The following is a 23300-nucleotide window of genomic DNA, read 5'->3' as shown; positions in this document are numbered from 1 at the left end:
GGGCTTTTCCACAGTATCTGTATCTTACCCTCTTTGGTCTCCAGTGAGGGCACTTGTCATTGGATTTAGGGTCTACCTTGGATCCTACAGGGCAATGTCATTTTGAAATCCTTAACTGAATCACATATGCAAAGTCTTTTTTTCCAGATAGTATTACATTTCTGGGTTCCTAAGATTTGGACATAGATATATCTTTTTAGGGCCGCTATTTATAGATACCTAGAGATAGATGTCTATCTTTCATCTACCTGTCTTAGTCTCCTTAATTTTTTCATTTTCCAGAATGCTGTGTACACACTAGTTACAAGAAGTATTTATTGAATTGAAAGTGTGATCATATTTTAAAGTGGCCCAGTGTCTGCGCTGATTGTCCCACCTTGTTTCAAAGATGTCCTACCATCACTTCTAAGTGATGAACAGACTCTCAGACCTTGCAAAGCAAATGTGTTTCAGATTAAAGATGAAAAATCTAGTAGGCACACCCAAAGGAAGAACAGTCAATCAATTGAACTGTTATTATAACCTGTGAGATTGCTATTCTTCTGGGTGTTAATCCTTGAACTACAATTAACTTCCTGGGTGGTCTTTAGGATTACTAGCTTCCAGCAAGGTATAAATGTCTCCATTGAATTCACCTTATTTACTCTTTATTAATTTAGGTGCCTTCAAAGAGAGAGAGAGAGAGAGGAAAAAATTGATCCCAGCTTTAAAAATAGAGGGAGGAAATTATAATATTAACAGGTTTGCTCTTATTTGATTTACTGCAATTGAGTAAATTATAGACAGAACAAGGACAGGCGTTGACTGTGTTCTCCACTGGTTCTGGAAGCAGCATGGTGGAGAGGAAGGGGGCACAGGGGTGATAAGGAGACCCTAGTCAGGAAACCAGGTGAGTTCTAGACCTGGACACCAAGACCTGTCTCCATTGCCCTCTGTGTGACCTTGGACAAGCCACTTCATTTATCTGGGCTGAAAAATGGAAGTCTCAGTCTCTCACCTTTTTAGAAGTCAGATGGGTTGAACCAGTGGTTCCAAACAGTGTTCCAGCATATCATGGCGTCCACTCTTTCCAGACTATTCCTTCACCCAGCCTCAGAGTTTTCTTTGTGATTAGAAACTAGAATTGGTTCAGAATTAAGAAACAATGGCGTGTTTTTGTTTCTCTCTGTTCACCTGCTTGCAGCGGAAAGCTACAAAGAAACGCGGACGGTGAAGATTAAAGAGGAACCCATGGAGGTTGACGTCCAGGACCCCCACGTCTCCATATCACCCAGCCGGAATGCTGGCTACAGCACTTTAATCGGGCGAGAGAAAACTGAACCCTTACAGAAGATGCCAGAGGGCAGAGTTCCCCCAGAGAGAAACCTCTTCAGTCAGGACATCTCCGTGAAGATGGCTTCCGAGCTTCTCTTTCAACTGTCTGGTATGTTCAGGGTTAGAAAAAAAAAATGTCAACCATTGAAAACCACTGGGAGGAAAACCCTCCTAACGAGGTAAAAAAGTAAATAAATAAAAAGGAAAAACAGAAAAGCCAACCTGCATGATAGGATGTGTTAGGCAGAAATCAATTTTGTTACCTTAACACCCAGACTGCCACCCAAAAGAGCCAGTTGATAAGACATTGCCAATTAGCATTCCCGCCAAACTTTCTTTAATAAATAGTTAGTAATCGTTTGAAACGAGAACTCGACAATTTGGTGCAAATGATCCAGGCTAAAAACCTCACCTCTGATTTTGTTTTGGTTGTTGATCTGATTAACAGCCATTTTTTTTTCCTACTTTGCAAAAGATACACTGAAGTTTGCTCCAGTAGCCACTGAAATTACTGTGAATTCCAAATTAGTGTGGTCTGACTTAATGAGATCATGTTATAACTTGCTAAACAGAAATCAAAAGGATGAAGACTATTTCCAGCTATAGCCTAAGAGAATATTTTCTGTAAGCCAACTTTTTCTACTCTGAATACTTGGCAATTCAAAAATGTGGTAATGGCCAGCACAGTAAAGTGTCTGGATGAAATAGTTGAAGGTCCCAGTCAGTACCTTTCAAGCCACACACCATTCGTCCTTAACGAATTTAATATTCGGTTATTCTTTGAACGTGATTGACACTGAGATGCACACATATAAGACTCATTTTGACAGAAGCGTATGCATCTTGTTCATAGTCAAACTTTGGCCTACACTTTGAAGTTCATGCATCAGTGGAATTTGTTACTAGTGTTTGATAAAATGTGTTGTTATGGGTAACAAAACATCCATTAAATTCTTCATGATTTAAATGGTCATTTACTTTCCTCCCTAAGAAAAACACAGGAAAGAATCTATGTGCCACCATGATAGTTCCCCTTATGAGTCTGGCAACACTTCCTAGCTGGGTAATGACCAGATCGTGCTGAAAATGGTGGCCCCCAGATTCTCAAACAAGTGCTGGTTTTGCTCAGATCTCTGCATTATTGGAAATCACCAACTTGATAAACTTCTTAGGACCCAGATCTTTACAAGCTCCAAAACCATGTGATTTTTCTTTGAAGTCTGAGACATATCTAAAAACAGTATTGCTTTGACAATGATTAAAATGATTTAAGAGTTAAAATTAGCAAAAGCGAGACCTGTTTGGTTCTTTTTCAGAAAGTCTCTCACGGTACATTATCACAGTCCCCTATCAGCTAAAAACTTTGTGTCTGAGAGTTCTCACCCTGGCGCTGTCCTGGCCTGGGTGACCTCAGACAAGTCACTTAGCTCCGACTTCTTGCTCTCTGCAAGAACACTGGCTGCCATTTCTAGTTCACCCTCATCATTGTTGAATGGACGGAAAGGAATTGTCCACATAAACACACACACTGTGGCTTCAGACTAGTATTACAAAGTGTGGGACAGATGTTGTAAACCTTTGTTTACATTTTTCTAAAACCCCACAGTATTAGGAGTTTTTTAACCTGCCCTGCTATTGAAATCTGAGACCCTTGTGAAGTTAGTCATGATTTCTCTAGCTGCTTAAAGGAAGTCATCGAGAGCCACCGTGGTCAGGGTAGAGTCCTCCCCATTTGAACTGAATTGAGAACACCAGAGATCAACTTTTGTGTTCTTAGAAGCTAATTAAATAATTTCTGACAGCTGGGAGATTCAGACCCCAGGACCCCGTAAGGGAGGGTCTCCCTCTTCGTGTCTAATGATCTGTTTTTGTCCATGGTGACATTTATCAGAATCAGCAGTCGATGACTGCAGCACCAAGAGGTCTTCTGGCTGTTTTATATCCTTGCTCACAAAGGGGCCTAGCCACACAGAATGCGTAAAGGTTGTCATCAAAGCCAGGGGCGGAACAGTTGCAGCAATTGCAGTTTTCATGCTGAATCAGAGGAAAGCAGAAATTTTCAACTGGAGAAATACAGAGTAGAAATAATTGTCTCTGTGTACGTATCTCTGTGGGTGGGGGCTCTGTGCACTCACTCAGGCCGAGGAGGCTCAGACATCCCACCTGAAACTTATTAACTAGTTCCCTTTGATTGGTGTTCAATAAAATTCTTTTTGTGGATCCTGTCTACGGACTTTTGAGGCATCTTTCTCAGTGAGACAGGGAGGATCCAAATGTAGAAAAAAGAAACCAAAAGAAAGCCACAAAAGACAAAGAATTGCTGGGGTGTTTCTGCGTAAGGCTAAAAGATGAGAGCCAAGTGACCACAACCTAAGAGACCTATGTTTCCTTCTTTCTCCTTCCAGAAAAAGTGAGCAAAGAGCACAATCACACGAAAGAAAACACCATCCGGACGACCACCAGGTAGGCCACGTGGCGTGGGTCCCCCTCAGAGCTCCCTTGTGTGGGGCCTCAGGCCGGCAGGGGCTGAGCTTGACCTCACCCCAGACTGCTTCCTCTGAGGGTCCAAGAAGCCGCGCCTCTTCCACCCAGTTCTGCCAGCACTTCTCAGTTGATGGGAACAATACAGAAACCAAGGACCACGAGGGGAAGACCCTTAATATTTATTAAACATACACTCTGTGTCGCCTTGTTGAGAAATTTTCCATTTTATTATTTCTTCCAAAAATTTTGTTACCATGTACCTATTGTTATTATCATTGTTGCAGAAGTTTTCTTTCCTTTTCTTTTTTTTTTTTTTTTGGTACTAGAATTAAACCCAAGGCCTCACGCATGCTAAGCAGGTGCTCTACCACTGAGCTACACTGCCAGCTGCCAGAAGTTTGTTGACTTGAGCGTTTGAATGGGTAGCACAGCTGAGGTTGGGGGCTGGGTCTGTAGTTCATGAATTCTCACACCCTGTCGGTAAACCACCATCCTTATTGCAACTCTGCTCCTTGCTATCTGGCTGGGAGCTGATCCTTTGTCACCAAGGATATCACATTTTTACCTCCTCAGTGTCATGTAGAAGGCAAGAGTTTTTAAAGCAGAAAAAAGAGAATACTTTAAAAAGTTGCAAGAGCCCGGTGTGGTGCTGGCTGCTCAGGAGGCTGAGACAGGAGTGTCACTGGAGCCCAGGAATCCAGGGCCCGTCTGGGCAACATAGGGAGAGCTTGAATCAAAAATAAATTAATTTTGGCTGCACACAGTCGCACATGCCTGTAATCCCAGCAGCTCAGGAGGCTGAGGCAGGAGGATCGTGAGTTCAAAGCCAGCCTCAGCAACTTGTGGAGGTTCTAAGCAACTCAGTGAGAGCCTACCTCTAATTAAATATAAAAAAGGGCTGGGGATGTGGCTCAGTGGTTAAGCACCCCTGGTTTCAATCCCCAGTACCAAAAAAATTAATAATACTTAAGTCTTTTAAACTACAAGAAAATCAGTATCATCTACACTATGGGCAAGGAAGTATTCTATTTAGAAAATGCAGTTTAAGGAGCTAGCCAATGTTGACTGCCCATCATTCTGTCATTAGGCAAAGAGGAAGGTCAGCCAGCGTGGCTGCTCAGATGGGGTTTAAAGACCACCCAGAAGTGGTAAGAACCAACCATCCAGTCCCCCCAACACATTGTGGAAAAGGAATTCAGGGAAGACTCAGCCTCCACCTTTGAAGGACATTCCTCCACCTTCAAACCATGCTTCGTTTTGTGAGTTAGCCCAAGACATGAGCTTACAGGATCCAGAAGAGGAATATGAGTTTACAGAATAACAGCTAGGAACCAGGAGAATAAGCCCTGAGCTACAAAGATATCTTTAAGTCAAGGAACTTGACTGTCCTGAGCAAACAGAGACCGTCTCCCTAATTGATTGGTTTTGTCTTTTTTCATTCTCAAAACAAAAGATGAACGATGCTTTTCATTTCGGTGTGTTATGAATTGACCTCAGAGCAATGTCAGGCATGTGGATAGGACTCACCTGAACTTAAACCCAAGGTGTTTTTAAATTCTATTCACTGGAATTCAGGAATATCTATCAGAAACTAACAAAGCCAGCTTGCCTCCTCCTGGGCTAGACAGTATTAGGGAAAGACCCGTCTCTGACACGGATGGAAAACGTGTCACGCGTCGTGTGAAGATGCTCTGTGGACTGTACTGTACTGGATATGAGTCTGGGTGTGGAAAGGCTATTTTGTCTATTAAGTTGGATGCCAAGTAGATATGAGCTGCAGTAAGCTCCTCCTACATGTAATCCTAAAGCCAGAGCATATCACTCGAGCCCCTGGGTCTAAGCAATGATGGAACGCACCAGATTGGTGGACATCGACAGATGGCTGACTAAACAAAATATACGTTAATTTTAATTTGCTTCCATCGGTGTTTTTGTTGTTGTTGTTCTTTTTGTTTGTTTGGTGGTGCTGGGGATTAGAACCCAGGGCCTTGTGCATGCGAGGCAAGCACTCTACCACCTGAGCTATATCCCCAGCCCTCCATCAGGTTCTTGAAGTGTCATAGGCCAGGTTCTCTAGAAATAGAGCAGAAGATAGGGATTCCCATGAGGTGCTTTATTGGGGAAGTACCCTCAGAGGGGAGGTGACGGGCGGGAGATGGAAGGGGTAGAGCTGATCTAGGATATGGTTTCACTGGGGGTCTAGCTTCAGCCCAATCCCAAAGGCTCTGTGCCCCCAGGTTGTTCACTAGCTTCAAGTCCCCCAGGGTGGAAGTGTCCTCCCAGTGGGGAGGCTTCTCACTCATAGTTAGCAGCCAGCACTCTGCAGCTCGAGTGGGTGCCCAGTGCAGCAAGGAGGCCCTGGGCAGGACCCAGCAGCTCGTGCCAGGGGGTTTCTGCTGGCCCTTTAAGATAACCTGGTAATACAGAACAGAACGGTGTGCCTGGAGATCATGTTATTTTGTGCCTTTTAGGTGTTCTGGGAAGAGGCAGGAGGAGGTTTGAACTAGCCCCCCAAAACTGAAATGCACCTCAAGCTCCATTGCCTTGGCTGGAGCTGAAGCATAATTAGAGGGTAAAAAAGCATCTTTTTTTTTTTAACCATTTGGCAAAAATGAAGTAATCCTTAAATTCTCCTCTCGCTGGGAGATTATGAGTAAGAAGAAATTCAAATCAGATCGTTTGCTCAAAGCAAAGGATGAAGTGCTTCCTAGGAGTCCCTGGAAGCAGAAACCTGTGTTAGAGGAACTTTGGGTTTATAATTCTACCAAATCCTTGATATGCTTTGTTTCCTTCAAGAGGGCCGCTGGCTCAATCAGCCTATCCACAAGTAGGTTTCTTTTTTACCTCTTACCCCATTGCTTCAAGTGGAATAGAATCAAGCTGCTTTATGCCAAGAAATGGGATTTAACTTAACTGATAGCAGAAATGTCATCTCTCTCTCTCTCTCTCCCTTCCTCTGCCTCCTCTCTTTTCTGATTCCTGGTTTTAGAAGGAACTTGTTTTGTACGCTCAAAACAGTCAGTGTATGGATGGTGATAAGGTGTGATTCACGGTGCAGTTCAAAAAGATTTACATCAAGCCTCCGAATTCCTGAACCTCCAGATGTTTAGGTACTTAGTGGGGTGTTTAGTTGTCATATTTCTTATGTTTGAGTTCCTGGAAATAGCTGACTATTCAAAGCAATGGCCAATGATTGGAATCAAGTTCAGAATCTTCCACGGTGGAGGGTTACCAGGTATATTTAAGGCAGTTCAATTAGGAAGGGCAGCCCCAGCCTCACAGGACTAAGATTGAACCTGTCTTGCCTTCCTCATGCTCTTGGATACCCAACTGCCTTGCAAGCTCCTGCTCTGGAGTCTGGATATCCAGTGGGACTCGGGAGGCATCCAATACTGAAGAAAGGAGTGGATTTTCTCCCTATCCTTTACAACCCACAACTCCCCTGCCCAGTTGCTTATTGTTAGTGATTCTGACATTGATTCCACCCACAGTAACTAAAGAAGAGCGTAGCACCCCAAGATGAAATGCATCATACTTGTTGTCCTGATATGTGCTTGCCAGTGACAGGGGGGTGCTGATTTCCATCCCGGGCACCAAGAGAACACGAAGCCCGTGGTGTGTACAGTTCCTTCATTCTGTGCAGGCTAGTGTGACTCCTCTACACATCCTCCCTCCTCACACCTGGCCCTTGGCCACTCTGCTCTCTGTTAGGGCCTCTCTATAAGACAGGCAGGTGTGGAGAGCAGAAAATGACGTCAGATGGCAGTCCTCGTTAGCAGCTTCTAAAACGAGGTTTCGGTGATGCTAAAGGTTGAGATCAGTAACTTGCAAGTTTCTGGATCACTGATTCTCTGCCTCATTTTGTTTTAACTCTTTCCATGGGAAATCTCAGGCACATACCCAAGTGGAGGGCATGTACCTTTCACCCAGATGAGACGATGCTGGGTCCTGAGCCCCGTGACTTCCCATCTCCCTCTGTCCTTCCCCCTCCCCCTACAGGATTTTGAAGCACACCCCAGACATCATTTTCAAAATGGGTTTGAAAATGCATTTTGTTTTCCTTCGAAGAACTTAGACTCGGTTGTGTAAATTAGGATCATCTTCCCCAAAGTAAAGGAGAAAAGCAGTCTACCGAAGTATACCACGTAGCCAGGCAGAAAAGTCAATTTACTTAGCAGCTGGAATGACTGCATCACGTGGTCCTGCTCACCAGTCTCGACCCCGCCTCCCCGCACCCCGATTGTTTGCACCCTCACATGGGCTCCCCCGGAGTGAAGCTGGAAAGCTTCACTCCGAACGCTAACGTGGCTGTCCTTTTGCCTGTTTAAGAGTCTAGAAAATTCAATCCAACTGGGTCTCCTCTGAGATAGCGTGTGAACTGAGCGTTCCTCATGCCATCCTATCTGACAAATGAGATGAGGAGAGAGTCCTGGCCAGACCCACGAGAACAGGAGGACAGAACATTTATGAGACTAATAGAATCCTGATTTTTCTCTTTCCTCTCCCAGCACGAGCCTAGGTTCTGCAGGGAACAGATAACCAGCTATTATGATCATTTGGTAGATGAAAATACATGAGGCATGATATCATAACCAGATCCCAAAGTTTAATGGAATAAAAAGAGGATCTATATCTTTTGACATGGACCATCGCCCCGCCAGATGCCAGATAAGATCAAAAAGGAAAATGGAGCCCTAGAGTAAGAACCAGATAGCTCCTGGCAGGTGACTCAGACTGCTCAGTGTTGCGAAACACCCCGAACCTCAAACAACGGCTGCCAAGAACCCTCTCTGGTTATTTGTTCTCTCTTTTCCCCATTAATAATTCAGCGTCCTTAGGGGTGTAAGATTGCAGGCCTATGAGAGAAACTTCTCACACCCAGCTTGCTTTATTCCAAAAGCAAGGAAGCATCTGCTGGAATCTTCCTGTTCTCTGTTACTAGACAAAAAGCAGGAGCGGGGGAAAAAAAATCAGAGAAAGATAGACTCATCTCATGCTGTGCACACCAATATTTAATTTGCCCAATTTTCAGAATCTGAAATGTGGGCTATTTTCCTATGATTTAGATAATGGCACAAACAGTGTTTGCTAAAAGACATATTCACTTGGAAGTGTCCAATAGAGAATTTCCCTGTGTGATGGTTTCAATTCTGCCCTTAAATATTTATGATTCAGTAATAGAAATTGCTCAAATTTGTAAAAGCATGATGTGCTGCTTCAATTCAGGCAATTTCCCCTTTTCATTTCTTTGGAGAGCATAAGAAAATAATGCTGTATTACCTTAAAAAGTAAAAATTACTTTCAGAGAACACTGAATTAGGCAGAAGCAATTAAGAAAGGAAACAGGAAACAGAGCAAATGAAATTGGTGGTTTTTGAGTACCTCTCCATATGTTCCCTTTACCCTTCTTATTTTGTGATTTTAAATTAAATGCTCTGAGAATTTTATTTCTAAAGGATGGAAATTACTGCTAATTTTATAGAGCCCCTTCAGTTACGATTTTTTTTTTTTTTTTGTAGACAAGGCTATTTGGGGGTTGCAGGGTGCCACTGCAAAATTTTAAAGATACGTTTCTTATTACACTGCCATCTACTGAAATACTGTCACAGTATAAATATTTAAATCTTTGATGTCTGTGATATTAACCATCTCTGATGCTTTTGTGCAGTGCACAGCCTACACCACTATCTGCAACTGCCCTGACACACATGTTGACTTGAGTCTTTTCATTGAAAATACATCCTTTTCCACTACCTGTCAGTTTTCATCAAAGAAATTAAAATTCATTCTTGAAAACAGTAAATTATTATTCACATGCACACGCGCGCACACACACACACACACACACACACTACACCGGGCCTGAAGCTGCTTTGTGTATTGTGGACATTTCATTTTCTTTTCCCCTTCCCATCACCAAGCATTTAGCAGTACTTTTATCTGTTCCCGTACTTTGTGGTCCTACAGGTATGAGCTGCCATTTTCCCTCCCATTTGTGGCAACTATACAGAATCGTTTGGTTGAAATAATTGCGCACCTTGAACTGTGCTGTGTGTTCTGTTACTCCAGAGAGGCACCTTTAAATCTCCTTTGCAGGGTCTGAAGAGGGCTGTGACTTCTCTCCTCCATTTCTCACGGGCTCTCCCCACTGTGTTCCTACTGGCTTGCAGTGGTCTCCGGCCCTGGTTGTGTAACTCCTGATTGTCAGCAGTGAAGTCTCATCTGTCAGTCTCGTAAGCAGCTAGCCCCAGCCTGTGTTCACTGGCTACCCATACCGGCGGTGTAAGAGCAGTGTGACCCAAAGGTGTATGTGGCTTTAGATGCTGGCTTCAGCCCAAGAGTGTCTCTGTGTTGGGCTGTGGATATGGCTCAGTTGGTAGCATGCTTACCTCTCAAGCACAAGGCCCTGGGTTCAACCCCCAGCACCGCCAAGAGAAAAAAAAAAAAAAAAAAAAGTCTCTGTGGTTGTTACTAGAAATCTAGCAAAATATGAGAAGCAAGGCTCTGTTAGAGGCCAGACGGCTACTGCCTGTTGCTGCAGCTGGGAGTGTCCACATTTCATGGTGCCATGTACAGCAGCCACTGTCTCGCATCATGGCAGGGAAGACCAGGGCCCTGTGTGCAGCTCACCTCAGCAGAATGCCCATTGTCCTTGTTTATGTATGAAATCAGATTCCTGTGGGAGATCAGGTCCTCCCGCTGACATTTCCAGTATCCGGATGTGCAGGGTTCACTTCCTTGGCCTGCAGTTGGCTGGGGCTCCCCGGGTCTGGCCTCTTCACTGCGGGGCCCTTCACAAGGCCGGGCATTGTGCTCCTTGTCCTGAGAAGTTTCCTGGCTCCACAGTAGGTGATTGCTAGAGCAACCGGAACCTGTTTCCTGAGCTCTCAGTGTTGGGTTGTCCCTGTTGGCCACCTTTATGACAACCCCAAATGGAAGTCATTGTATTTTTTCAAAGAAAATATAAAACATGACCCATGTATATTTCTTTTCTAAGATGCTCTGGTTTTCTTCTACCATGTACTATTCAGCTTCTTCCTTCCGTAGCTTCTGGACTAATGAAGCTGAAGCTACTGATGCTGAGGGTCCCAATTTAGATATTCTTGCCCATGTCTTTGACCGCTGTCCCTCCAAGCTCACTCTTTGCAAGACCGAGTCTGTTCATAAGTAAAGGATCCTAAATAATAAAACTTGATAGCTAATTTTTTTTTTAAGTTTTCAAAATAATTTTGATTTCCAGAGAATATGGGGACTCTTACAGAAGGAAAAATTTATCACTTATAATCTTATTGGCCCGAAAGAGCCACTATGAAGTCAGTGATGTGTGGCCTTGCTTAGTTTCTTTCTACTTCAGTGTATATGTTTTCTTGTGAAAACTGCATCTTACTATGTATTTAGTTGTATAATCTTGCTTCTGTATCTCACAATATAGTAAGTACCTCTTTCCATGTCAGTAAAAGTAATTTGGTGTTGCTCTTCAAATGTTCGCACGGTATTCAGTGTTTGCATGAGTGGTACCTTGTCACTTATTCTTTGAGTCCCCTGTTGCTGGATGTCAAGGACTCCCCCTCCCCCAGCTTGTTGGTAATGTAAACAGTGCTAGGATAAAAAGACTCAAAAAAGCATTCAGGTCTTTCAGTCTTTCGCTAGGGATCGTCAAACTGACTTCCCAAAAAAAAAAAAAAAAAAAAAAAAGTATGTAGAATTCTACCAATGAGAGGGAACAACAGAGGGACAGATAGAATTTCAAAAGTCTGACCCAAAACAATTTTTTTTAACTAATGAGGAGATTAAAATCATATATTATGGTTAAAACTTTTTTATTTATTGATTCTGGGGATATTGAGCATTTTGCTTACGGTGAAGTGTTTGTGTGTGTTTTTTCTTTTACCTGTCATTTATTATTGTTTGATGCCTTATCTGGGCTGAAATTTTTTTCAGTTCTTGCTACTGATCTTTTGTAATTATGAAAAATTTTCGAAGCAAAGTGAAAGAATGAAGTGGTAAACTTCCATCTCCCATTACCTCGATTGAATAATTATCAACATTTGTCATGCAACAATTCTTATTCTTTTTCGTGTGTGTGTGTGTGTGTGTGTGTGTGTGTGTGTGTGTGTTTGTCTGTCTGTCTGTGATACTGGGGATGGAAACCCAGGGCATCACGCGTGCTGGGCAGGCCCTCTGCCACTGAGCCCCACCCCCGACCCCACTCCTGCGTTCTAACTCACCTCCCAGATACATACCTTTCCAGATTCTTTGGTATGTCTCTTATAAGAAATAAGAATATTTTCCACAATACCATTTTACACCTTAAAAAATTAACGCCACCTTCAGCTTTAAATCACTGGGCAGTTTCTGTTCTATCTGCACCAGCCAAGTGCGCAGCCCGTCAGTGGGGCGGGAGGAGAAGGAAGCACACCTGAGCTTGCCTGTCCCTCCAAAAAACGAAAGAAGAAACCTGGTGTCTGTGGGGAGTCAACGGTGGCGTGACCTTGGTTCCCCTCTGCCCAAAGGCCCCGTTTGGAGAGCCACTGGATTTGCAGTGGCAGCCTCAATTTGTAGATAAATGTCCCCGCTGACGCTTGCAGTGTATGAGATTAATTCAAGTTTTACTCATTACAGGCCCTTTTTCTTTGAAAATGTGTGAGCCCAACGTGATGGATGGCTGGGTTTCCAGGCCCAGCCCACGGGGGTCATTGGAGGTCTCTGTTGTGCTCCTTTTAAGTTTGAATAAGGAATTTTCTGTCTCGGATAGCCAGGGTTATCTTCAGGGCAGAGGCTCACACTCGTTTTTAATCTTGGGTACTCTTTTCCCCAACATTCCCAGACCTGCCCACCAGGGTTCTTTTTATTACATTAAATAAATAAATGAAATCATTCAGGAAGAGGCATATTGAAAAGGGAAGGGCAGGGTCGGTGAATACCATTAAAACTGTGTTTTCTATCATTTTAGATTACCTTTTAAACTTCAAATACCATCAGTGATATGTGGCAAAACATATACATGTATTAAAAAAGAAATTTTTTTTTTTTTTTTTTGCGGTACTGGGGATCGAACTCAGGGCCTTGTGATTGCGAGGCAAGCACTCTACCAGCTGAGCTATCTCCCCAGCCCCCCAAAAAGAAATATTAAATGCATATTTTTAAGCATAAATATAAAAAGAAAAAACATTCTGGATTTTTAACTAATACATTAATCAAGTAATATTTCAGAAAAATAAAATCAACACAAAGAGTAAAGAAAATTGCATTAGTCATGAAAATTATGTTGAAAATGAAATATATATTAAATATCCCTCATTCAAAAATCTGAAATTGGAAATGCTCCAAAATCCAGAACTTTCCAAGCATCCCAACACAATGCTCCAAGTGGAAAGTATCACTGGACCCTGTGACAAGTCTCAGTGAAACATGAGAGCACTAAAAATATTGTGTGCACTTACCTTCAAGTGTATGAGATAGGAAGCAAACGAATTTCCTGCTCAGACTGGGCTTCCATCCCCAAGATGTCTCGTTATGCATATACAGATATTCCCAAATATCCTCCTGGTCCCAGGCATTTCAGATAAGGGATATTCAGCCTGTAATGTTACCTCGTCATTCTAAAAATGGAAAAGCAGGGGAGTGACAAGGTTTTTGTCTTTCAATTGTGAGCCTATTTCCCGGCACACTAGTCCAGCCTGCTAGGGAATTTCTTTTGGAAATGTGGAGAAGATAGTTATAACTAATCCAAGTATTTCCTCTACTCCTTATCTTCAAACAGTCTCATCTTTCTCATTTGATAAGTTTAGGAAGTTTAAAAAAAAAAAAAACTATTCTGTTCTTTTGCAAAGACTGTAATCTTTTGTTGTTAGCAAGCTCTGGTTTTTGTTCAAAGACATTTCCAGTTCTCATTTCCTTTAGCTTCATAAGGTAGACATGGAGATTTGATATGGAGGGTACCTGTATCCATTTTAATTTGGTCACATCCATGTTCCACACATTCAGAAAGTCTTTGAACTAGTGTAAGATTTATTCTTGGAATAACTTTGATCCATTGCCTGCTTCTTCTTGTGGCTTCTGGGAACATGGAGGATTGTTGTCTCAGCTACAGCTTCCTGCTCACTTCAGAATGTCAATACAGGATGCAACTCTTGGGGTGTGTCACAAGGTCTAAGTGACTCAGAACTGAGGATCTGTGTGTGTGTGTATGTGTGTACGTGTGTATGCTTTGCTGTTGTCGCTTTGCAGTGCTCAGGATTTGAACACAGGGCCTTACACATGATAGACAAGCACTCTACCATTAGGCTCCACCCCAGCCCTTTTAAAATTCTATTTTGTGACAGGGTCTCACTAAATTGTCCAGGCTGGCCTCCAACTTGCTGTATCCTCCTACTGAGTACCTGGGGTTACTGGTGCGAGCCATCAGGCCCAGCAGAGCTATTTTTAAAATACCAAGTCAATGGATTTAGGCAAATATATGACATTTCAGTTCTTATAAAATAACAGAATCTATCAATACCAAAAACCAGTCTTGCAGTGTCTTGAACTAGTACCTGGGGCTCAGTGGAGAGGAGGAAGCTCTGTTCACAGGAGGCAGACAGCCCTCTGGCTGAGTGGTCCAGGGTCCTAGTGCCACTTTGGAGAGCAAATCTGAGCTCCCACCAGTCTGTCCACCCAGGCCTCCAGCTCTCCTTTGCAGTATGTACAGCTTCTCAGACATATCCTAGTCAGAGAACTTGTTCTTAAATTTTCCTTGAAATAAACAAAAGGAAAATGAACCCAATTCTTTTGGACATATTTTACCCAGCTCTTGGAAGAAATCTAGAAGCCCTTTCATATCATATGAAACATAGCTGAACAGATAATCAAGTACTTTTACTCAAAAATCCACTTTTTTCCCATTCACTAAAGCATCTGTGTGCACATAGAAGTCAGATATCACTAAAGGACTTATACGTTTAATAAAATTTTATTCCACCCTGATCTACCTAGGTCCTTGTGAGTTCTGAGTAAAAACTCATACTGGAGCAGTCTTTCTTTGTTGAATCTTTCTTTTCTCCTTGCCTTTCCCAAGTGCAGTGCTGAGAATTAGCATTGCTGTCCTTTAAAAGGAAAAAAAAAAAAAATTTATGTTGCTCCTTTAAAACTATGTGTCATCCCTAAACACAATGTTATTTTCTAAACTTTCTCTCACATGCTGCCCCCACCTTCTCTTTCTTTTGCTTTTTGTTTGGTTTTTATTATTGCTGTCAGAATGAGAATTCCCGTAACGTTCTGGTTTCAGTGGTGACGCACGAGGAGGGGTGGCTTTAAGGAGCCGGGCGCTCTAACTCTGTATGAAGGGGAGCTCCCTGTCAGCCCTCGATGTTAAAGGTGGAAATATTTGTGCCACAATCGGCACTTAGCAAAATGTATCACTATTTAGAGCCATAATCTTTTATGGACTGTTTTATTATTTATTGTAAATCTTTCTTTTTGCAGCCCTGAGCTGTTGACCCCACAGCCTGTACCATCTTAGGCCTGAAATTGTCCAGTCTCAATGACAGCACTGCCCCTTTGTATCTTACCCTTTAGATTTTCTACAGAAAACACACACACACACACACACACACACACACACACACACTTTCAACATCTGGTTCACTTTTATCCAGAAAAGAAACTTAAATGGAAGTTTCGTAAGACATCTTTTCTAAGTAATGAGACACAGGACAAGAAGCAGAGCATTTGAACTGATCCAGTCCAAACCCACAACTCCCAGATGCTGCTACTGAATATTTGTGGAATATTTAAATAAATTAGCTCAGTCTTCCAGGTAGCGTGTGTCCCTGGCCAAGGGGAATACCCTGTGTCCTGGTAGATGGTGATTTTGTTCAATGAAAGTAAGAGACAATCCCCTCTCCCAAGAGGTATTAGTTTCAACATTCTCTTCTACCACCTTTTTACCATAAAATATTAACCAGAAATCACTTTCTTTTATTTTTCACAGTTCTTGCCTTTTTTTCACTTCCTTAGCTAACCTTCAGATAGAAGGGCTTTTTCATAATGAAATGACAAAGGTCTGGGCAGCTGGAGAGTCAGGGATCCAGAGCCACAGGACATTCACATACCAACTCCTTATCTGCAATAATCTGTAACCGTTAGGTTCTCAAGTGAAGGACTGTACAAACGTGCCTCTGCATACACGGTAAACTCTGAATTATTTCCCTCGGTGTGCCTACATCCGGCACCTCCTGGAAATTCCGTCCCCACCGCCTTCTCCCAACAGTGACAGTCACTGAACGGCATGCACGGGGTACCGGCCTCAGCACTATTTCTTGGGTGTGGTGTCCACTGCAAAGCAGGCATCAGCAGAGAGCCAGTGACTTCTCCACTCTCCACACACTGTGAGGCTCTGGAGAAGAAAAAGCATGTGTGGGATCCTCTCTCCATATTCCAGAACTTACCTTGCTCAGTCCCAAGTTGCACTTCTAGGTGTCCTGTCCTCTCAGCACATGGTCAGAGTTGAAGATGACTGATGTTACCAGAGAACTGATCCACTTAGCAAGTGCAAGAAGCTACAGGGAAGCCTCCAGCTTCGCTTATCCATCTCTCTCGTCCTCCTGCAAAGCAGTGCTGCTCTGCACAGCAGAACGATTACCATAGTGCCACCACAGACTTCAGTACTAAATGGCGATCTGTAAACACCTAATGGCCTCAGTACCCTTCCTTTTTCAATTAGATTTAAGAGAGGCCAACTTACCTTCAAAAGCAGTGGGTACAGACAGTGGAGACTGTTCAAAATTGCAAACTGACCACGTCCATGGGTTGCAGAAGTTTTAGAAAATGGGGGCATATCTTATTTTAGAGAGAACTAATGACTAAAATTGTTTTCACTTGCACTGTTTCTCAACTGCAAAGGACTACCTTTAACTTCCTAGGCTCCTATTTCTTCATCCCTCCTGCCTCTGTTTCTCCCTTTTACTTTATCCATTCCTAGAAGGATCCCTGGATCCACATTGTCCAGAATTCCTTAGGCATTAAGAGATCACCCAAGATCTCTTGGTCAGGGAAGCCAGCCTACCCAGATGCAAATCCTGGCTTAGCTCAGGGGCAGGAGCAACTACTTAACTTCTCTGTGCCTACCAGTAAAATAGGGGTAATAACAATGGTTATTGGGTTCTTGTGAGGATTAACTTAAGTCAACATACACACAGCACTTTAAAACAGTGCTAGATATTTAGTGTTAGTAGCTATTGTTGATTGAGTTTGAGCTACGTACCAGAGACTATAATACCTCATTGAATGCTTACAATGTCCCTAGAAAGAGTATTTTTGAACCTCTTTTCCAATGATAAAACTGAGGCTAGCAAGATTATTGACTTGACTTAACTAAGTGGCCAATAAGGACCTCAGACTCAGTCAAATCCTTCTGATTCCAAATTGCTAGCCCACTGCACTCCCCACCTCCCTGTACAAATGCAGAGCATGCCCATGGCATTTTCCACCTAGACTGATGCTCTGTTAACCCGTTAGAGATAAGACCTTGTGCTGCCTTGGCTTCTAGAATTTTCTTCATTCTCAGCCCCCATAAGACATTGCTGCTGCTTTTGTGCATTTGTACATTTGGAAGACTCCCTCCTGCAGGAGAAGAATTCTTTGCTATTCAGGATGAAGTGGCCTCCAGGGTAGAAAATTATTTAGAAAGTTGCTTTGCTCAGTGACCGTCTCCCTTCCAGCTCAGTTTCTTCCGAGTGGCTCAGCAGTAACAGGACTCGGTCCTCACGTGGGTGGCAGTGCACACTGTGTAAGATGCAGAGCTCACCCGGAAGGTTGTTCCCCACACATAGCACGGCAGCCTCTGCTGCTTCACCTAGAAACCCTAGGCTTGGTCTTCAACATGCCTGTCATCTTTACCTGCCTTCTTCTAAGCACTTTTTCCATCCGCACAGGCCACTGCTGGCTTGCAGTGATGACCACCAGCATCACCATGTTCCCTATGGACTGCTGCTCTGTCTTCTGCAAGTCCCCCCAGGCCTTGCTGCCCCTGGAGCCACACAGAGCATCCTGAAGCCAAAGTCCTTACTTAGGATGCTGCAGTTCTTTCACTTCTGTTGGGACAGAGCTGCAGTCCCTGCGCCGGGGTCCAGCCTCACTCCTCACTGGTCTTTCTTCCAGCTGTGTAGACTGGCTGTAATCTCACGTGGTGCTGGGGCATGTTCCCCCGCTCCTTGGAAGCCTGACAGCCCTGTTCTCCATTTTTCTCAGTGGGCTTCAGCAGAAAAGCCCTTGCTGGCCTCCTGGCTAGGCCGGCCCCGTGGTAACACTGCGCCCCTCTCCTGCACAGCTGAGACCACCTGTGCACCCCCCATTTATGGATGTGATTGGTCTGCCAGCTCCCTGAGACCCCAAGCCATAGCCAGCGTGCTGACGCTTCTGTTCCCACTGGCTGGCACGTCATACATACTTGCTGAGCAATTACTGTAAAGCTGAGGGCAGCCACTGTAAACAACTGTAGTCGTTACTGTAAAAATGAAGCCGGTGCTCATGTTTCTCTGTGGCACTATTTCTAGACACCCTTTTTGGAAACCGCTCTTGGCACTCTTGGTGTTCCCAAAGGGGAGTCTGTGAATTTCAGACCTACAATTCCATGAGCTCCCCTTGAAGGACTTGAAGATTTCAGGATAGTTTCTACAACCAGAGTCACAGTCACGCAAAGGGCTATTGCCTGACCTCATCATGTGTCCCCTGCAGTGTTTCCCATGTGGACCAGCCACTCAGGCACCAGGGTGTCACTGTCACCTTGTGTATGAGCTTCAGAGCTGATCATGAGCAGTGTTGCACTGGGCTTCAACCAACAATCCTCTGGTCTCCTTAGATGTTCTTGATCTTTAACAGGATTTTTAACGGAAGGATTGAAAATTAGCCTCTTCAAAATCAGAGTGGCCTTTCCTCCATTTGTTTTGTAATGGCGTTGATGCAAAGGAAACTCTACCCTTTTTGTTAACTTGTGTGGAAAAGTTGATTAATTTATGCTCCTCTTTGGGCTAGAGAGAGAATCAAGTTAAAATAAAATAGCCTCCATTTATTGAGCACTAACTGTTTGCCAGACACTATACAAAGCACATTCCATGTACCCTCCCTGATCTTCACAGCTTCTATGTGAGATAGTTTATCAGTCCATTTTACAGACAAGATGAAGGCTGAGAGAGTTAATTTGTCAAAGGTCACACAGCTTGTTAAGTGGTGGAACTGGTGTTTGAACCTAAAACTGCCTACTCTCCAGTGCATGCACTTAGAGGCTGTGCTTTGCTACCTCAGCCTTCAAAGTGTTTCTATAGCTTGCAATTTATGAAGTATTTGGTATAAAATTGCAAATCTACCCCTTCCCTTCTCCCCACCCCTAGCCTATAGCCAGTTTTTGTTTGTATGTTTTTGTCATTCACTTGTTTGTGGTACTGGGGATTTAATCTAGGTGTACTCTACCACTGAACCACATCCCCAGCCTTTTTTTACTCTTTATTTGTTTATTTATTTAGAAACAAGGAGTCACTAAGTTGCCCAGAAAGGTCTCAAACTTGCCATCCTCCTGCCTCAACCTTTTGAGTAGCTGGGATTACAGATGTACACCACAATACCAGACTAGCCAGTTTTTTAATCTATTTAAATTGTCTTGTGTTTAGGATACAAATAAAAAGCATGCCAGGCAAAGTTGCGTTAAATCTAGCCTAACCGTCACTTGAAAACTCTGTTATCAATGTATGTTTTACTTAAACTATCTTGCACTTTCATCTTAATAATTCCTTTTTCATGTTTACTAATAGTGACCATGGCCTCGTGCCACGTTGAGAAATGCAGTAGCAGTCCTGAGAGTCCTAGGCGTGTGCTCTCCGGGATCTGTTGCTTGAGATGCCGTTTGCAAGGGGCGGATCCCTTAGTGCTGCATTTCCCCGCCTATTGAGAAGGCTCAGCCAATCAGAGGTCCTGTGGGTCTTGGGGGTGGGGCTTAAGGAGCCGTGTATTTCGGCCTTTCACAGCAGTTTCATGGATTGTGTGGCTCCAGCTCCAGCTCCGACTACCCCTGTGCAGACTCGTCTTGCCTCTGCCCATTCACCAGGTGGCCCCAGGCCCTGGGTTTCGTTTATCTCTTCCTTTTGGCGCTCCAGCCCCAGGGTGGTGGTGGCTTTCTACTCTTCCCATCCCTGGTCTGTTATTGCCCCATGGATCTGGATACCCCGTTTTCCCGGTTGAATTTTCTCTGTTGTACGTAGGACTTTACGTTTTCCAGGTTGAATTCTGATGGATACTGCGAAATTCTCGCTTGTGATTGCGATACTTTTTCACAATCTATTTTAAAGGGATGGAAGGTGGACCCCATCACTGGGTTAGAACCCTTTCGTTAACAGCATTCAAACCTTTGCTTTTTCTGTGGCTGTGGTATGAGGGGGAAACCCTGGCTGGAGTTTGTGGTTCTGCTTCTGGGTCCAACTGGGGAAGTAGGGGAGCTCAGGGTCACTCAGGTGCTCTCAGGATTCACTCCTGCAGCCCTAAACCCAGTTCCTGGTTGCAATTGCAATTTCTGTGGGGACCAGAGGCCCTCAGGGGTCAGATGACAGATTTCTAGTGAACCAGGGCTGGCAGTTCCATCTCCACAATGAAAAGAGAGGAAAAAAAAAAAAAAAACAGATAAGCCCTTTCTGATTCTGACCCAGGCAGTTGGTCTTTATTTGGGTACACCATACAGAGATACAGAGAAAGCATTGAGCAAGAGTAAAATGACCACTCAGTTGTCCCCCTCAATGGGTTCAACAGTGTTTCAAAGGTGATGTTTAATCTGTGTGTCCTAAATATAAAACCAATAGGCAGAACAGACAGATGGCACTTGTCTTTCTCTGTCTTAAATACAATCTCATTATCTTTGAACATTATTTAGAACAACACCTTGTGCAGTATTGTGTGTATATATATTTGGGGCCAGATGCTCTGGGTGTCTTAAATAACTTTAATTTACTAAACCTCACTCCTCCTCCCCCACCCCCAGCCCTTTCTTTTCAGAAGACACATTTAGACAATCACCATTCACCTCCAATTCAAAAGATCTGCTGCCCAGTGAGTCTGTGCTTCACGGAAGAATATCAGCTCCAGGTATGGAACCAGCGTTGACTTTGTTCTTCTATTGGTTGCTTAAGAACAGCTTTTCTGAAATGTGTGAATTTTCAGATACTTGAACTAATGTGTTATAGTTGTTTCTATGAAGGGAGGTTTTTGAAAAGAGGGAGAAACACCATTTAAACAGCTACAACATTTAATAAAATAAATGTGGATGGCGATAACCTCCTCATCTTTGCTTAAAGAGGTGATTGTTCTTACTCGTTGGTATTTTGTCATACAGTGAATTTCTTTTTCCTTAAAATAGCAAAAATTAAACCGAAAATAATTTGCTTCACATGTTGTCAGCATTTCAGGCAAGCAGCAAGATAGGGAAGGGCTATGGTAAGAACACTAGTCCCCAGTCTGACTAGTCGTGACCCCGGTGGGGTGTGGGCCACCACAGAGACCACTTCGGTTTCCATAGAAGCAAACACAGCTCATCAAGAAAATCTTAATCACCCAGATGCCATCTCTCTTCCTAGCCATATCTACATGTATCCTTCCAAAGCTCTTTTTTGTTTTCTCAGCCATCAGTACATAATTTCTTACCCATTCTTCCTCTTTGATTTCTTCTTTCCAGAGTTAAAGAAAAGATGTGCTGCTGTCCTTTTATCAGCATCATGGCCACCCGTCAGGGCTCAAGCATGTGCTCTTGGGGTTATTGTGAAATGAGAACATTAGAGAACCACTCACTGTAGTCTGTACCCCCTCCACTTCCTACCCCAGTCCCAGCACTAGTCTAGCAGCCAGGAACTTCCCTGCTGTTACTCTTTCCCAGCTGTTGACAGAATCTCAGAAGCATTGGGGTGCAGGGGAGGAGGGGATCCTTGTCCAGGAGAACAGAATGGGAGACCATGGCCACGTGGGTTAGGAAGGGCTCATCGTGGGGTTGTTGGCCTCATTAGCCCCTCAAAATAAAATTCAAGTGTTTTCCGTATCCCGGAGGAGGCCCATATCATAGGGCACTGGAGAGCTGATTAATTTGCAGTATGCAGAGTCAGGTAACTTACAGCTTCTAAAATGTAGGCTTGGGGTATCACAGGTCAGTGGAAGTGGTTTAGACACACGAAGAGGTATTGTTATGAGAGATCCAGCTCTTCTCACCTGCACACATCCAGCCAGGTCCAGGTACCTGCATGTTCTCTTAGCCTGGCAGGCACAACTTTTCTATTCAACCCCCAGAAATAACATGCTTACACAAGAGCACATTACATAATAACTGGTTCTAGAGGTGGAAAGAATTCCACTTAGTTTATGTCTTCATTCGCAAACAGGGCTCTTAGAACTACTGTTTACTTTCCAGTGTCATTTTGAATAGCCATTTCCCTGGTCCCAAAATTATTGCCCTGCTGTTAAGTTGATGGATTGTGACTTTGTAATGTCAAAATAACTGCCTAGGAATTGCCTGTTAGAGTGCTGTGACCCATATGGCCAGCGTCCCATGATGTATGTACAAGCCCTGCATCGCTCGCATTGTGTTTGACTTGACTATATTTAAAGAAGGACTTTTGGTCAAGTTCAGAAGAGTGATACTAGTATGTTTAACTGTGTGTAGAGGTTTTTGTTTTTCTGTGATGCACTGGATAGACTTATATTACGCGTCAGATAAACTCATACTTTAAAGTTTAACTCTTTTGTGTGTGTGTGTGTGGTGCTGGGGATTAAACTCTTTTTTGACGGGAGGTGGGGAGGTAGGAAATGAGCGTAACTGGGATTTTTAAATGTAAATCCACCCTGCTAAAGATAATCAATTGCACTCCCACAAAGCCTTCTTGAGGCCCAAGGCAACCAAAATCATTACTACACATTGCCATTTTGCTAAAAAAAACAACTAAAAGGGGATTTTTGTTTCTTAATAGCAAGGTGAAAATGCTTTAGAAATAGAGCTAGAATTGGAAAATTTGTAAATGCTAGGGCAACCTTGTATTCATGAAATTCTCGTCATCTGAAGACAGCCTGGTAAGGAAAGCCTCAGTGACTTGCTCTAACTGTGGAGAAGACCAATGTGAATTAACCAAAGTTTGAATTGTGGAGAGTTTTGAAGAAAATGTATTTATTTAAAGTCTGGACATTATATATGGCAAACCTACAACAGCTCCCTAATCCTGTAATCACAATTCTGAATTCCAAAAAAAAAAGTTTTTTGAATAAACTATTCTGTGGTGAAGCATAATGGGAAGCTATTTATATATTAAGTAAGGGAAAAATTCATATGTTTTGTTGGAGAAATATCAGCATGTTTGACCAGGTGCTGCACCAATGCTGTTTGGGTGCTACCTAAAATACATTTGATGTACTGCATCATCATCCTGAAATCAGGAAAACTGTGAATCCCAAAGTGCATCTGGTCCCAAGGGTCTCAGGTAGATATTGTGGACCTATGTTTAGTC

The 23300-nt window shown here is 43.3% G+C and overlaps 1 protein-coding gene across 6 annotated transcripts in view; it reads left to right on the top strand.

The window, feature by feature from the left end:
• The window catches only part of Znf827 (zinc finger protein 827), a 161880-nt gene that overhangs the window by 82920 nt on the left and 55660 nt on the right, over positions 1-23300 (top strand). For all 6 annotated transcript variants that reach the window (XM_047566789.1, XM_047566788.1, XM_047566792.1 and 3 more), the window contains exons 6-8: positions 1184-1423; positions 3720-3777; positions 20801-20904. In XM_047566789.1, coding sequence (XP_047422745.1) covers positions 1184-1423; positions 3720-3777; positions 20801-20904 — 402 coding nt within the window. The remainder of the gene's footprint in view (positions 1-1183; positions 1424-3719; positions 3778-20800; positions 20905-23300) is intronic.

The sequence above is a fragment of the Sciurus carolinensis genome, chromosome 10, assembly GCF_902686445.1.
Source record: "Sciurus carolinensis chromosome 10, mSciCar1.2, whole genome shotgun sequence".
Classification (NCBI taxonomy): domain Eukaryota; kingdom Metazoa; phylum Chordata; class Mammalia; order Rodentia; family Sciuridae; genus Sciurus; species Sciurus carolinensis.
The sequence above is the reverse complement of the archived record's forward strand: the minus strand, read 5'-3'. Positions and strand labels throughout refer to the sequence as shown.